General features: G+C 42.0%; 1 protein-coding gene across 4 annotated transcripts in view; it reads right to left on the bottom strand.

The window, feature by feature from the left end:
* CREB5 (cAMP responsive element binding protein 5) overlaps window positions 1-16206 on the bottom strand; it is a 382587-nt gene extending 366381 nt beyond the window's left edge. The window contains exon 1 of one of the 4 annotated variants that reach the window (XM_074340923.1): window positions 16149-16206. Coding sequence is in view for 3 of the 4 variants with exons in the window: in XM_074340924.1 (XP_074197025.1) it covers window positions 12621-12623 (3 nt within the window). In the remaining variant the exon portion in view is untranslated. Of the gene's footprint in view, window positions 1-12620; window positions 13004-16148 lie in introns of those variants that run through there. The other 3 variants (XM_074340924.1, XM_019726163.2, XM_019726164.2) reach the window with 3 other exon arrangements.
* Window positions 16207-16919: the final 713 nt, after the last annotated feature.

Genomic DNA, 16919 nt, shown 5'->3' with positions numbered 1-16919 from the left:
TTTTTATAATCATAAAAAAAAAAAATCCACAGCAAACTTCAATGTCAAACAATAGAGGATGGTTAAGAAATTATGGTAACTCAATGGAATATACTGCATAATCATAGTTTTGAAAACTACGTAGCAACATGAAAAAAAATGTCTGTGGTATAGTTTTAGTGAAGAAAGCAGAATTTTAAAATGTGTCTCTACTCTGATTAAAACTATTTTAAAATGATGTTCACCTCTGGAAGGCTTGGAAAGGAATGTAAAAATCAGAAATCGATGATTCCTTAGGGTTGCAAGATTCTCCGTGATTTACTCATCCCACCTCATTTTTGAATTTCTAAAATACTGTTCCAATAGTTTTTAAGCCACAGGGACATCCATCAATATACCTAAAGAATCTCGCTGGGCTGATTTTCCTAGGAACAATCGCTAGACATCAGCCATCTCCTGCTGGTAACAGGAAATTCATGACAAAGAACAACATTGGAGTACCCCTATAATCAATTCACTCAAGGATTAATTAACCATCTACCATGTGTGAGGTGCTATATGCTAGGTTATATGAGGAAAATCAAAACTGAGCAAGCATCAGTTCTTGCTGTTATGGAGCTTGCAATCCAGGAGAAGGAATTTATGACAAACACACACACAACCTCAAGAGAAGATAACATTTTTAAATCATAAGGAGAAATATTTACGTAGCACTAAGAAAATAATGTTGCATCAGTTGTTGATTTGGGAGATCAGCAGATGTGTGTTTCCATAGGCAGAAGGTGAGGGAGGGGATGGACGGGGAGTCCTGGACCAGGACAAAAGATGTTCCAGGGAAGAGAAGAGTCTGAACATGGCAGAGAGACACTGAACACAAACAAGAGTTTATTATGGGTCTGACTTGAACGTGTGGTCAATCTATAGTGATGCTGGCTGAGGCTGGCGGGAGGCCTTAAAAACAGATGCTGGGGAAGGCTCTTGAGCAGGGAAATGAGATCTTCAGGGCCATAAAGTTGAAAGCGTCATTGAGTAGTCATCAAAGAATTCACACTCTTTCCATTTTGAACCAGACAAAGCTGGTTCCAAACCCCAACTTCTCCATTTACTGGTTTTGTCACAGTAACTGGTTTGTCCCTTAACCTCTGAGCCTCACTTTCCTTATCTAAAAAAGGGGTAAGTCCAACTCCTTGGTAGGTTTGTTATGAAGGTTGACATGGTGGATCAAGAGAGTAGATATGGGTCAAGGCTCAATAAAGACTCAATTATTCTGTCCCCCTTACTTCTCAGTTCATAGAAGGAACTGGTTGAGAAGGAGATGGGGCAGAAGGACAAAACTCACAGGACATTGTTCAAATGGGGTCTAGAAGACTTGGCAATGACATCTTCATGACGGCCAAGGGAAAATGCAAAGTCAATGACTATCATGAAGGTTCCACCTGGGAGCCCAGAGGATGATGGTAACACCACTCAAATGGGCGTATCACAAGGAGAAATTGTACGAGGATGTTAAGGTTCGAACAATTTGAAAACTAAGGAATGGCAGCAGTCCATCCAGGAGGAAATGGCCAGGGTAAGTTGGAAGTCAGGGCTCAAAGCCCAGGAGAAAGGTATGGGCTGGAGACACATAGGACATGCGCTTTTGTAGTCGACTATTCCTATTACGAAGGTCTGCAATATTCCTATTAACCTTTCTCCATGGTTTGCTGTGATATATTCATCCCAAATATGTAGAGAAGTTATTGGAGCAAAAGACCCCATTTGCCATACACTCTAACTAAATTTAGCATCCTATATTTTCCTCCATGATGTGTTATCTTTTTTAACAGCTTTATTGAGATATAATTTGCATACCATACAATTCACCCTCTTAAAATGTACAATTCAATGACCCCAGAATAGTCACAGTTTTGTCCAACCATCACCACAATCAATTTGAGAACATTTTCATCCCCCCTATGAAGAAACCACAAGTCCCTCAGTTGTCACCCCCAAACCTCCAAGCCTCACCCTCAGGTTTAGGCAACCACTAATCTGCAATCTGTCTTCATGGATTTGCCTATTCTGGACCTTTCATGGAAATGGAATCATACAATATGTGGTCCTTTGTGTCCGCTTCTTTTTCTTAGCGTAATGCTTTCAAGGTTTGTGCATGTTATAGCATGTGTCAGTCCTTCATTTCTTTTTATGACCAAATGATAGTCCAATATATGAATGTACCACATTTTGTTTATCCATTCATCTGATGGACTCTGGGTTGTTTCCATGTTTGGGTAGTTATAAATAACCCTGCTATGAACATTTATGTACAAGTTTTTATGTGGACATATGTTTTCATTTCTCTTAGGTATATACCTAGGAGTGGAATTGCTGGGTCATAAAGTTTAAGGTTAACTGTTTGAGGAACTGCCAAACTGCTTTCCAAAGTAGTTGTACCATTTGACAATCCCACCAGCAACATGAGAGTTCCAATTTCTCCACATCTTCATCAGCTTTTGTTATTGTCTGTCTTTTTTATTGTAGACAACCTAGTGGGTGTGAAGTAGTATCTCACTGTGGTTTTCATTCGCATTTCCCTGATAGCTACCCATTTTTAATTCAGTAATACCCTGTTTCCCAAAAAATAAGACCTAGCCGGACCATCAGCTCTAATGCGTCTTTTGGAGCAAAAATTAACATAAGACCCAGTATTATATTATATTACATTATATTACATTATTATATTATATAAGACCCAGTCTTGTATTATAATAAAATAAGACCGGATCTTATATTAATTTTTGCTCCAAAAGACGCATTACAGCCAATGGTCCAGCTAGGTCGCATTTTTGGGGAAACACGGTATGTCTTTTCATTAGACACAGAAGAATTCTGTCTTCTGCACTTTCATTGTGTAAAACAGAGGTAGCACATAGGCATAAATTGTCCATCAACAACTAGAAAATTTTTTTCTTCTTGCATTAAAGCATCTATGTTCAACTTGGTGTGTGTTGTTATGAGAACTGGTGGCTTTTGTCTTTGTCAGTAAATATTAGCACATCAAAACAATGATTGCTGAGCCTGGCAGGGTGACAAGCTACAGTTGTATTTAATTCTTTGTTCTCAGGGTTAAACGTTGGTGCTGCCCTTTTGGCATTGCTCTTTCATAAACCCTGGGGACAAATTCAAGGCCAAACCAAGGTCAATGCCCACATTATCAAATTCACTAATCAGTGCAGTATGTATACACATCAATTTGCAAGTGTAGCTTTTTTTTTTCCCTGTGTTTTGCTGGCTTTGTCTATACCAGTTAATCTGTGGATCCACAGCTCTGAATACTTGTTCCAAGTTTTTCTGGGGGTCCATCATAAGTTTATTTTTAATATGGGCTAAAAAAATGTCTGGTTATAATCTACATCAGTCCCGTAGGGTCCCTCTACTCCTTGCCCTGGGTGCTGTCTTCTTGATGGGCATACCTACTGTTACAGGTTAAACTGTGTCCCCCCAAATCCAGTAACCTAGAATGTGACCCGACTTGGAGATATAGTCTTTACATAGGTAGTCAGGTTAAAATGAGATCTTTTGAGTGGATCCTATTCCAATATGACTGGTATCCTTATAGAAAGGGGAAATTTGGACACAGAGACAGTCACGCTTAAAAGGGAGAGCATGTGAAGAGACACAGAGGGAAGACAGCCACCTACACGTCCCAAAGAGGGACCTGGAACAGATTCTCCCTGACAGTTCTTAGAAGGAACCAACCCTGACGACACCTTGGTTTTGGACTTTAACCTCTAGGATTGTGAGATCGAATAAATTTCTGTTACTTAAGCCACTAGTTTGTAGTACCTCATTACAGCAGCCCCAGGAAATTAATACACCTGGCCATACACTGGACCCCCTGAAGCCATAGCTGTGGCTGCCTTAGGGGGTGGGCGCCTCTCTCTCTGGAGGGCCTGCTCTCTGACAGAAATGATCAGAACTGCACGGCCTTGCAACTCCACGATTGCTCTACGGTTTTTATTTATAGCCGCTCTTTGAGTTTTTGTTCATAGCGATTTTCTGTTCTCTTCCAAGGACTCAGGCACACAAGCCTGTGGGGCCTGGGCCAGAGCCCTCCCCTCCTCTCCCACTACAAAGGACAATCCAGACTTCATTACTGGGTCAGGCTTATCCTGCCTGGCTCCCTCTTCCCTTAGAATGAGTACACGCTTCACCTTGTCCCTCATCCTCCAATTAATCAATCCCCTAGTCACATTGATCCTATCTTTTAAATGGCTTTTCATTCTGGCACCAACACAGCCCAAGTCACCATCACCTCTTGCCTGCACAACCACACTAACCCCCTAACTGAGCTTTCTGCCTCCAGACTTGTACCCTCTCACCTTCCCACAACATTCCATTCGAGTGACTTATTTGGTGTCTCTCCTACCAGTAAGTTCTGTGAGTAAAGGAACTGTGTCTGTTTTTGATCACGTATACCTAGTACCTGGCACATAATATGTGCTCAGTAAATGTCGGGAGGAGGGGGTTATAATCCCTTACATAAATTACAAAGTTACGATTTTTCACTGATACCAGTTGAGCCTGTCCTTGCACTGAGGAAGGCAATCAAGGGAGATGTTCAAATAATGCCAAGTGGTGTGTTCTGCAAACTAAGTGATACGGCTTTCTGTACACATGGCCCATCTAGATTCAAGCCGGTCTCCAGAATAGAGGCGTGTGGTGCTGGGAGCCTAGCTGGTATCTTCCCAGGGTATCCTACATGTCAGAATCACATGATCCACGCATCACCCCGCTGCACAGACCTGAAGTACAAAATTCTTTAGATGTTTAGCTCCTCCCATGAAGGCACTAAAACTGCCACAACTCACTTTGAACAAGTGGACTATGCATTCTGTTTCTCCATCTGGGGAATGCCTACAAAAAAACCTTATCCCTTATTTTAAAAAAAGAAAAAAATATGCTAAGATACACATAACATTTTCTATGTTAAACACGTTTAAGTGTAGAGTTCTGTAGTGTTAGGTATATTCACACTGTTGTGAAACCAACCTACAGAATCCCATTTTTTAAAAACAAATGTTAAATAACTAAAACTATGTAAAGGAATACAAGACTTCCAAAATAGACTTCTTAAAATATCTACGAAATGTTAAATAAAGATAAAATATACATTTACAGTCTCCCTTTTAACAATACTATGGTTTCTGTGCTTTAGAAAACCACACACACACACACACACACACACACACACACACACACACACACTTCCTGGAAAGGGTAAAAATGAACCTTGGGTTAAAAGATTAACTTGTCTGTCTTAAAAATGTCCCTTCCAAAGGGCACGTCAAGTAATTATGTGTAATTTTTTCTCCCTGATTTTTGTGCGTGCTTCTGAGGTGCATAAAAAAAAATTGTACCTCTCTGCTGGTGCTGACTCCATCCAACGGGCAGACATCACTGGTTTGTTTTGTTTTCTTAATGTTTTCAATGGGTTGGAGATTAGCATGGATATTTAGCAAAAAAGTACAATTTCAAATTACACGGTGCTTCCTGGTGCCAAAACCCTGTGCACCATCATCTTTGATGACGTCTACCAACATGGCACTAAGAATGGCGACTGTGAGTCATCTGGCTTTGCAAAGCTGGAAGACGACACTGTAAACAATGTGTGCTTAGCCAGGCCTTATTAGAAAAGAAGAGCATCTTAAATATGCTTCCAATTTTTTTTAAATCTAGTAATATCTTTTAATCAACAATATGTGTATCTAAATCAACGTGACATATAGATTTGCTCAAAAGGAGGAACAATTTATCCATGGGCATCCTAAAAAAGATGACAACCACGTTTACAAGAATCTACCCTAGTAACACGCTGGTCCTCATCAGCCAGCGTTTGTATTTATGTACAAGCTTAACCACCATAACCACATATATGTGTGGATATGAACTTTGCTTTAACGTTAGTAGAATGCTTAGAAAGGGATCCAAAGGAACCCATCCCTGGCAGTGGTCACAGATTTCATTACCAATCACAGCTTGCATCTCACCCATTGCATACATAGAGGTGCACACAGAAACTACAAATGGCTGAGTCCAACCCTAATCATTATTAGGAGGAGAAAAAGACCAAATACTCAAAAGCAGGTGGTTCCAGGCCCAGTGTGAAGACAGTACATTGGTACAAGAAGAGCTGAAATATTTTTGTGTTCAGATAATTCAGGAGCTAGAGCTAGAGTCTATCTTGCTCAGTGAGTGAACACCTAAAGGCCTTCCTTTCAATCCCCAAAAGAGTTGAATTTACATCTTTAATCTCATTGTCTCTCCACAAAGTCCTCTAACCATCAATCACAGAGAAGCCTGAGAAAGATCCCCTAGATACCGCCAAAAATACAGGTTTGCCAATGATGTCTCCAGACAACTTTTAGAACAGATCCCACGTTAAGGGGTAGATACCCACATATGTATTTGTTAATCCATCCAGGCACATGTAGCCTGAAGCTGGAATACAAAAGTTATTAGCAGAGAAGCCATTCAAGTGCAAATAATGCATGGAAAAGCATCAGAAAGAAGGTTATTTATAAATTCAAAGACAAATGCAATAGCATACCCAATTGGAAACTTCCCACCTGAAAGCCACCCAGAGTAGGGATTATGTGTAGGCACTAATACACATGAGTTCTTTCCTCACACCGACCACCCTTCGAATTAACGAACACAATGCTTAGCCTTGTCAACCACTCAGCTTCTCTATCTGTAACATGGGAATTAAAGCCGCGTTTTAATAAATGGAGGTTAAAATTCTTCCAATGAATGACATTACAGAAAACACAAATGTCATCACCACAAAATGTTGAGAAGAAGGTGATTGTGTCCCTAAACATGGTTTTAAGTCATGTTTAAAAGCACATGGTCAGGAAGACATGTACTTGGAAACAGACTGGTAGGGGGATAAGGGGAGAGGTTTGGGGTGAAATGACTCACGCATGCGGGAATGCAGAGACGCTCAGCAGCATAAAGTCACAAGGACCGTCCCTGAGGTCTCTCCTCTCCACACACAATGCTGTGTGTTGACTTCAAAAGAAGATGAGTGAGGAGTTTGGAAAGTATTATTATTATTATTATTATTAATTATTATCATCATCATTATCACTATTGGTTCTTTGCATCTGTTAGTGAAAGCACAGACTGGTATATTGTTGAAAAAATTATTAAAGGAAAACATTCTGGTGTGCATTGAGAACTATTGATTCTTCTAATATTTTAAAGGATGACAAATAGAACGAACACTTTAAGCCTAGAGGGTCGTCACTAATATAATGGCATGAATAAGCGACAAGTTTGGTCTGTGCAATGATACAGAGCTTTTTAAAAGCTTAGGGGAAAGAAACAAGGGGATCCAATGTCTCAAATGGAGCAAGGTTTTTCCCTCCATGAACAGCTAAAGGCAACAAGTAGCTGGGGCAAAGAAGTAAACTAGCGAATTAAATGAAACGTGGTGAGCTTAACTTTTTCCAAAATGGAACGTTTCTAAGAGGCTACATGCAAATCAAATCAGAAATTAAGATTTGGGGGAGGGGGGGAAGGAAGAGGTTGTGAGGGAAGGAAACCATTGAAAACATCCACATTTGAAACTTATACAAAAGCTCCTCTGTGATACAAAGAATTATCTTCTAAATTATTCGATCTGTATGGTTCAATTTTTATGAATCGTATTTTCTTCAATAAGTTTTGTAGCATGCAACACTTCTATCACAGCCTGCTTGCTGCCCTTGAACTCTGAATGCTACACAATCCCTTTCCTGAAATAGAAACATAGAATATTAGAGTAGAAGATTCCTTCGAGATCAGTTAGAATTGCAGTTCTCAACACTGGCTACACTTTAGAACCACTTTTGGAGCTTTTAGAAAGTATAGAGGCTCGTGCCCCATCCCAAACCAACTAAATCAGAAGCGGGGGAGATAAATATCATTATGTGTGTGTTTTTAAAACAAACTCCACAGGTAGGTTCTACTGGGCTGCCAAGGTTAAGACGCATGGATGCAAAGCACACATTTGCATTATCTGATACCACAGTCACTGGCCACATGTGGCTACTCAGACTTTGAAATGTGACTAGTCTGAATTGCATGGTAATCGCAAAATAATGGGATTTCAAAGATTTAGTACCAAAACAAAATTTGCAAAGTATCTCATCAAAATTTTTATATTGATTATATGTTGAAATGACAATATTTTGGATATATGGGGTTAAATAAAATATGTTATTAAGATTAACTTCACCTGCAGCTTTACACCTTTTTAACGTGGCTCCTCGAACATTTAAAATTACATAGGCAGCTTGCATTTGTGGTTCCCACTTTCGAACGGTGCTGGTCAAGACCAACACTCTTTGATTACAAATAAAGAAACTGAGACAGAAAAGCATCATGAGTTCTAGGCAGCACTTTGGGGATTCCCTCTTCCAGGCTTTTCCTGTTGCCATCAACCACCCTGCTGCAGAGCTAGGAATGGCAGAGCCCGTGATTCCTTCCATCACATAGCGAACCTTTCTTTGGTCCTGCTAATTGTTCCTTTCAAAACATCATATTAAAATCGGTTTCCCTTTTAGAAAAAAATGTTCCCTCTCCATTTCCACTGTAGGGTTCCTCATGAAAGCAGCGTAACAAGAACGGACGTTAAAAAATAAATCTAGAAAAACATGAGCATAAGGAAAACGCAGAGAATGGATCAAAAGGAGTGTTAAGGTTTTTTTAGACCTTCATACTCCTTTTCATGGAGGGTCAAGTTCTATCCTGTGAATGTTGTAATATGTTGTAGATGAGTAAGTGACCGTGGAGACCCTGAGCATCGTGAGAGCCATTTTCAGCACAGCATCTGTCCTGGCTGAGAATTTAGAAGTTTGAGCCTATAATATTATCTTTCTGCCCAGAAGGACTGTCCTTCTGAATAATGTTACTGCAGGGAGGCAAACCAGGTTCTCCATAATGGTGCCCTACGTCACTCCTAGGTATACAGGTCAAATGGACTTTATCCTCAATACCTTCTACCTTCTCGTGCATGGATGAGTACCCGGGCATTCAGAAGCCAAACAGCATCACCGCTTACTTAAAGAAGAAAATCTTGTTTTGATCAAGTGAAATGGTCCTACCAGATCTGGCAAATGGAGACAAAAAATGTATTTCTTCTAATGACCAGCTAATTCAAACAAAAACAAAGATGTTTTTTGTTGCATGTGGTTTCCCACCCACCACCACCCCCCCACCCGCCCTTGAGAAGCCAGCAGAAAGAGAATTGCATAAAACTGGCTGCAATGTGTTCTATTTGAGAAATCATGCAACACAGGGACTCCTCAGTCTAATAAAAGAATAAAAGAGACCTGAATTCTGATATAAAGCCTTCATGCAAAGAGTTGGAAAGGAAACCTGCAGGTCAGGCCAAACCACACATACAGTAGATGCATTCAAGATTTCTATTGAGATACTCTTGTTCCCCATCCTGAATACAGCACAACCTAAATGTCATCTTAAACCAAATGTTTGGTGCTCTGGAGCCCCCTATGTTGCATGTGTGACTTCTATTAGCTATGATTAGTCAAGTTTTGCCAGTCAAACCACAAAGAACATACTTCCAGTCTCAACTCACTTCTCATGCAGTAATATTCACCTCTAAACCCTATCATTTGTATACACCAACCTGAAAAGATAATACGTTACAGATGGATCCTGGGAAAAAGTACATCTGCCAGAGTGAAAATAGCACTTGTTGCTATGTTCAACAAAAAGAAAGATTATTTATTTTAACTTTAAATAATTTTTCGGATCCCTTCCTCAAAGATGATAAAGAAAAGACAGGAAGTAAAGAGAGTTACTGCCTTATTCTGAGATGGTTTTTGTGACCATTTTTAGTTCCGCCTGGTTTTTAGTCTCAAATGAAATGTGGATGGTGTCGTTTTTATAATGAAGAAGAAGAATGGCCTTCAAATAAGGAGGCCAATATTAGAAAAATTAACGTTGCAGCTATATAAGAATAAACAGAATAGAAACAACAGTTTATGTGGTCAAGGTACTCATTCAAAAGATCTGATACAAAATTGTCTTTGAAAGGGTAGTGATCAAAAGTTTTGAAACAAGCAAGGCATCCAAACCATGGGTTATGTTTCATTCATGACAAGGCATTTATGGCAGCCTGGCTCTTGAAATGAGAACCCGACCTAAAGACAGGAACTAGGCTCGTAGGCTCAGTGTGGCACTCGCTAGCTCTGGGCCATGGCTAAGCCAGGGGACTTAAATGCTGCTCTTCAAAGTGCATAGGTTGGTGTATCAGTGAGAGGACCACCCCCAGTTCCAGCTCTGCATATGCTACAAGCCTTCTAGCTCACCATCAGAAGCCCTCGGCCAAAAGGAACTCCTGCTCTCTAAAATTAGTTCAAGCCAAACGCCAACATGGTAGTTTTCAATCCTTGTTAATTTTAGGGTAGAGATTAGAAACGTAAACCTTCAGGAAATAGAAGGAAGCAACTAAAATATGTATTTTTAAAGTGTTGATCCAGATCTATTTCTCAGAAAAGATAAATGATCGAGGGAAGTGAGCATGAAGGAAAGAAATATGGAAATGTTAACATAACATTCAGGAATTTATCCTAAATGTTATTAAGTATTATTTTAAAAGTTCCTGAGTCTCAGTAAGAGCTTCAAAAATTTTACTCTTGTTTCTGGAACATTGTTACCATAACCTAGAAACTTGTAAAAGCTCTCTCTCTCTCTCTCTCTCTCTCTCTCTCTCTCTCTCTCTCTCTCGTTAAATCCAGGATTTGTGATTCCCAACAATGTAATACTAATGGATCCTCAAAAAAACACTAATTACCCAGTTTTTTCCTAATTACAAAATGTAAGAACTCTTCAGTGAAAACATTAAACATGATGTCATTTTAAAGTGCCAGGGTTCTTCTTTAAAGCAATGCTACAAAATAGATAGCTTATTTAGTTTCCAAATAGCAACACAAAAAGGTTCTTTAAGTCTGCTTAGCATATCTAAAAGTATTTCTTTCTTACACTTAAATAGTTGAGGCTGTTGCCCCCCAGTTTATTACCTTGTCTCAACTGTATAATTTCTTCAAATAGGAGTCAGAGAAACAGCCCTAGATTTAAATTTTTAAACACTAATTTATAAAAGCATTGGTTGATTCCCATAATACAGCTGGTAGTCAAACTGGACAAGATAATGAATTGACTGAGATCATTGTTCCATCTTCATCCAAGAAAGCTGTCTCTAAAAAAAGATCTTAAATTGCTGTAGAAATCCAATTTGTAAGAAGCAAAAGAAGCATATAGATGGGAAACACCAGCGTGATCACATTAATTTTGTGACTAACGGCAATGCTTTGAAGTGAAGAAGAAAAGATGACAAAAATAATGTCCACTCAAATACCCAATTTTAACCTAACAACACAACCAGGAAAAAAAACAGCTACAAATACAAAGATCACATCTTGGGGATCCAGCGAACATCACCCCACCACGCACAATATAATTTTCAGCTTAATAAGAAGCAAGTTCCAATGCTAAGGGAATACTATAAAATGGTGATGCATCGCTGCTAAAAAGCAAATTATACTAAGAAATCAGGAAACCAGGAAATGGACATCAGCACAAATGGCCATGGAAAGGCCATGATCAATTGGTTTTGAATCTGCAGGTATGGGAAACAGACAAATAGTTATAATGAAAATCTTCAACTTACTGTAATTGAAAAGCTATATAGGAGAAGTCTCTCTGACAAACTACCATTCATTTAACCACTTAATCAAATAAAAACTGCAACATCACAGAGCTATCAAAATAAAGGCACAATTTCCACTATTTTGTGGGAATGTTCTCATAAACTGTCTGCTCATGTATAAACTACATAAGGTCACAAATGACATCTAATTTACAGGCAATATATGGATTTCAGCAATTTACATTCAGAAACAGTTGCCTTAAAGATACTAACAGTTGAGCAAATGTGTTTGAGTAAAGTTAAAAAACAAAAATCGCTATGAATCAGTCAGGATTTAAAAATTTTTTAAAAAGATGTATACGTAATGCTACAAAGGAAAATGAGAAAATGCATAGGGAGACACAAGTGAGTTCTTTCGTTGTTTTCTTCTTAAGTTTTAAAACTCAAGTACTAACTAATATTCAATCAATAGCATCATTCAGGGGAATAGTCACACACTTAGGTTTGGATATGGAGAGTGGGTGTTTTGTTTGTTTTATTTTTAATATTTAGGTTTCTTTTTAAAGAATCCCTTCCTTATTAAAATTTAATTCTTTATAGAAGTGATTCTTAAAAGCTCATGGAATAAGGGAATTCTTACCTGACACATTAACTTGCTTCATAGCTCCCCCACATGCAATTCTCATGCTCATAAACATTATTTTGCCCAGGAAATAATGGTCTTATTCACACACACACACACACACACACACACACACACACACACCCTTCCACACAAAATGCTCCCAAGTCCAAGGAAACTGACAAAAGCAACATTAAAATTCAGTGCAAAATAAGAATCCCATTTCTGAATTCCACCTATGAAAAGACAAGACTGGCCTCATTTAAGCAACCGCAAAGCTCCCTTGCTGCTTAATAAAGGTAATAAACATCATCTTACCATTATCTGTAGAATAAAGACAGCAACGTGTTGCTTCCTGCGGTCACCAAATCAAGTTTTTTCTTCCTTTCTTTCTAGCAACTTCTTTTTCACCAACAAGATTATGAAGAAAATAAGTCTGAGTGTTTGCCTCAGTATTTCAGACCACAAGATTGTAAAACTAGCTCTTAGTCAAAAAAGAACAGGTCTGGTATTTTGCAATCACTTCTGCAACTCAGAGGTACCTCCTGGACTCCCTTACCTCTCTCCTCCCTGGTTCTCTACGTTTCTTTTAGGAATGAGACTAATTTTTCCAGTAGCCTCAAACTCCCTAGATTTAACTGACATGGAAAATGTGACTAAAAACTTGTAGAACTGTCTAGCCTCCAACCCTACACAGAATCAACTTTGTTGTAAGTGTTGAAGATCACCTCGCAAGCAGCTACTTGCTCGCTTTGACTCCTGCACAGCACAACACAGAACACCAAATAACAGTGCGCCATCTAGTTAGCAAGTTGCATTCTCCATTCTAGAAGGGGGGACACCTTCAAACCCTGGCAGTTAAGGACTTGTCAGGGTTCAGCTGCTCTAAAGGTCCAATTGTTTATTTAAATAAAAAAAAATATCGCTACTGAGATAATCCACATCTAGTGGATATGGGAAAATTTAGGTTATAATGGCACTACAAACTTTTACATCTAACTTTGATTTACAAGATAAAAGCAAGTTTTAAATTAAAAGGGCTTTCTGTTAATAGAGCTTATTATTCTGAAGACGGGAATGATTTTCTTCGAAAGTTGTCCCTGGGTGCATGCCTATTATCTTTGCTTTTCCCCTTCCACTAATGAGCATTTATCTAAAGAGCCTGTTAATCCTCTGATGTGTGCTTCTGGTCAGAGGTAACAGTTTGAATAAAACCACTAATCACTGATCACTAAATCACTGATCATTAATCACACTCTCCAGTGTCCGTGACCCGGCCCGTTTTTTCCTTTAGGTCTATGCATCATAAACAAGAATTTTAACATTTTAGGTGCACATGTTTGTGCGGTGGGGGGGCAGTACTATTTCATATCTAGATGTGAATAAATAATAAATACTGCCTCGAACTTGGGGAAGGATTGCCAATTAGATCCCAGACAGGAGTTTCACAAATGCTTACTCTGCAGCATGGCTTTCACTTTGAAAAAAGTAGGTCTGACTATAACAATACATGTGTTCTTCAAGAAATCCCCACATCCTCAGAATATAAATTTTCCTTTATTTAGTTTTCAGCCACTCCAAATCAGAAAGCGCCCAACTCCTCTGCCCACTCCATCCAAAACCCCACTAGTAATTTTTTTTTTATTTCTGCTGTGCACACACCTCCCGCTCCAAGAGTTTTTACTTTTATCCCTTAAACATGTCACACACTGGTGTTTTTATTTCAACTGCCAAATATGAAGTTCTGATTCAATTCACATATAACGTGTGCATTTAACGTCCTCTTTAAATATAGAAACTTAAGGTTGAGGGAAAGAAAGTAACACACGCAGCAATTCATTGTATGGTATTTTGGGTTTAACGACTCACATTCCCTCACTTTGGAAATGAAACGTTTAATCTTGATCCTTTCAGCTAAATTTCATTTAGTCAGCATCCTCACTTCTTCCCTCGTCTGCTAAGCGGTTGGAGAAAGGCGCTACGTAAAATTAAGTGCTATGTTTGCAGTGGGTGTGTTGTTTTCCTAAATCACCACAGGGACACAGTATCATCATAACGTCTCTAAGCATTTCCTGAGATGCCTTTCTATCAGGGCTGAGTGTTTTCGCCCTGGAGAAGAGGGGTCGCTGGTGCCTTTCGTAAATAATAGAAAAGGGCAGATTGTGCGTGTGCTGATCAGGTACCGTGCTCCCCTCAGACACCAGAAGCTCTTACCCACACTCCAGGGACAGTGATAGCCCCAGGGAAAACAGTAAAAGGCGGAGGCGGGGCTAGAGTGATAACGGTGTGGGCGGGAGAGGGGGTGACGAAGGAGGGGTCCCGGAGGAGAGGGCAGTACAGATGCCCACGGAACTGGCGATTGTACAAGTATGTTGGGGCTGGGGGTGGGAAGCAGAGTTGCTTTGTCAGCATTTCTAAGCCCCCGAACCCTTGAGTATCTGAAGCTGTTAATCACTTACTGGCCTGCAGAATGACGTAATGGACCTGTGTCCAGCCTTTATTCCTTGACACATGTCAGAGAGGGAGGGAAAAATAAAAATCAAACACACTCTGCGGACACTGACAACAAAATATACAAGCAGCCCACTCCGGTTCCTGGCCTTGAACAAGCATCAAGTGGGGGCGGCACCCGTTCAGGGAAAGTTAGGAAGGCGGGTGGACAACGTCTGGGGCTTTATCTACCAGAAAACACACACCCCCACCACCGCCCCCGCCCCCGCCCGGAAATAAATCTATGGTAAAGAAGAAGCTGGATGCAGCTGCCAGGAGAAAACATCTCTTTGGTTCCTTCGCGTGTCTTGCCCCTCTAAGAACTTCGTGAAAAGTTTAAGCGGTTCCGTAGAGAAACTGTCGTAGAGGAGGGTTCCTCCGCCGAGTCCTGGGAACTGCCACCGCGCCGCCGCGGCAGAAGCCGGAGCTGTCACTTGGGGCAGCGGCGGGGAAGAGGTAATGATGCCAGCGTGCACCGGACGGAGGCAGGAGGCGGCTGGAAGAGTGAACGCGAGCAGAGCCTCACCACTCTCAAGCCTTCCGTGCCTGGAGCGAAAGCCAAGTGCCTCCAAGGGCGATGTCCCCTCCCCGGGTGCGCGCGCCCACCAGCTGCGGCGGGCAGCCCTGCGGGAGAGGTGGCAGCAGCAGACTCGGCACCCGGGAGGGAGCGAGCCCCCCGCACGCCCTCCTGCCCACCCGCTAGGTGACCACGCGTCCTCGCCGCGCCTGCTGGAAGTTTGCAAACTTTCTTCGGGGGTTCCGCCGCATCACCGGGAAGTTGGGGACGCGGGGGGAGGTTCCTGGCTCGCCGTCTCCGCTGCCACCGCCGGTGCCACCGCTTGACCGCACTTCTGGAGGGTTCCGCACCTTGCCAGGTCTCTGGAGGCAAACACACACCCCCGATTCATAACTGTTCCCCGCGTCAGGGAAACACACGCGCGCTCCCACACACGCACGCACGCCGGGTGGACACAGCGCTCACTCCACGTGAGCATCCCTTCAGCCGCACGGCGCAGCGGCCACCGAGACGCGCTCCGGGAAAGACACGGCGTGGGGTCTCTGGGGTGGCCTCAGGATACGGCAGAATTCCACAGTTCACCATTATTTGGGACCGGACTTCCTCCTGGTCCGCCAAAGTGTTTACAAACACAGATCACCCTCCAAAAAAAATGCATCGCATCTTCCCTACTCCTTGCCCTGTGACCTGCCCACTGGACCGAGTAACCTCGCGGCTGCTGCCGACAACCAACCCCTGCAAACAAGTACGCTCCCGAGATGGCTCCCTCGGCAAGTGCAACAAAAGTGGCTAAATGCAAAAGCCCCAGAAGTGGCCGAGCCGTATTTTTAGGAACTTACCAAACAAGTGTGGAGAAGGCAAGAGCGGAGCCCGGGTGAAGGGACCACGTTGGACTGAGCAAAGATTACAATACATTCTATTTAGAGTGCATTACATCACCCCCCCGGTGACGTCACGTGGGATTCCTGAACTTCTAAATCATTGCGGTCCGCGGGGGAGAGAGGGAGGGGCGGGGCCGGCGCGCCAAGGGGGCGGGCCCCGCCCCAGCCCCGCCCCACCAGCGGAACCTGGTGCACCCACCCCGGAGCGGCGGCGGCGACGACCGCGCAAGCAACAGCTTGCAGAGCCCAGCGCCGTGTGACACGGCTCCCTGACATTAGTGGTGTGAGTCAGCTTGGAAACAATCCTCAGGGTTTCAGACAGGACCACGGAGGAGGCACAGACACGGGTTCTCCTGCGAGGAGGGCCTGGTAACATTTGAAAGGTGTGGGGAGGGGGGTTAGGGGAGAGGTGGGAAAGGGGTTCTGAAGGGTGCGGGAAGAGACTTTCTACAAACAGAAATGAAGGACGCTACCCCCCTCCCCCAACAGCAGATGTCCAGCTCCTTTTTGCCTGCGACAACAGTCGTGACCTCATTACAGTGTTCCCTGCATTGCATCCTGGTTTCTCAGAGCGCGCACACAACACCCCTTTTAACCGCCCCCACCCCACCTCACCTGCAGGGAATAACTTTATTGTGCACACGCACATGAAATACACAAACCCCACCCTTTCCAAGACCCCTGCTTCGTGCTTCTGAGAAGCTGCCGGGAGAGTTGCTCCTGGAGGCG

Source organism: Rhinolophus sinicus, linkage group LG09, assembly GCF_036562045.2.
Source record: "Rhinolophus sinicus isolate RSC01 linkage group LG09, ASM3656204v1, whole genome shotgun sequence".
NCBI classification, from domain to species: Eukaryota; Metazoa; Chordata; class Mammalia; order Chiroptera; family Rhinolophidae; genus Rhinolophus; species Rhinolophus sinicus.
The sequence above is the reverse complement of the archived record's forward strand: the minus strand, read 5'-3'. Positions and strand labels throughout refer to the sequence as shown.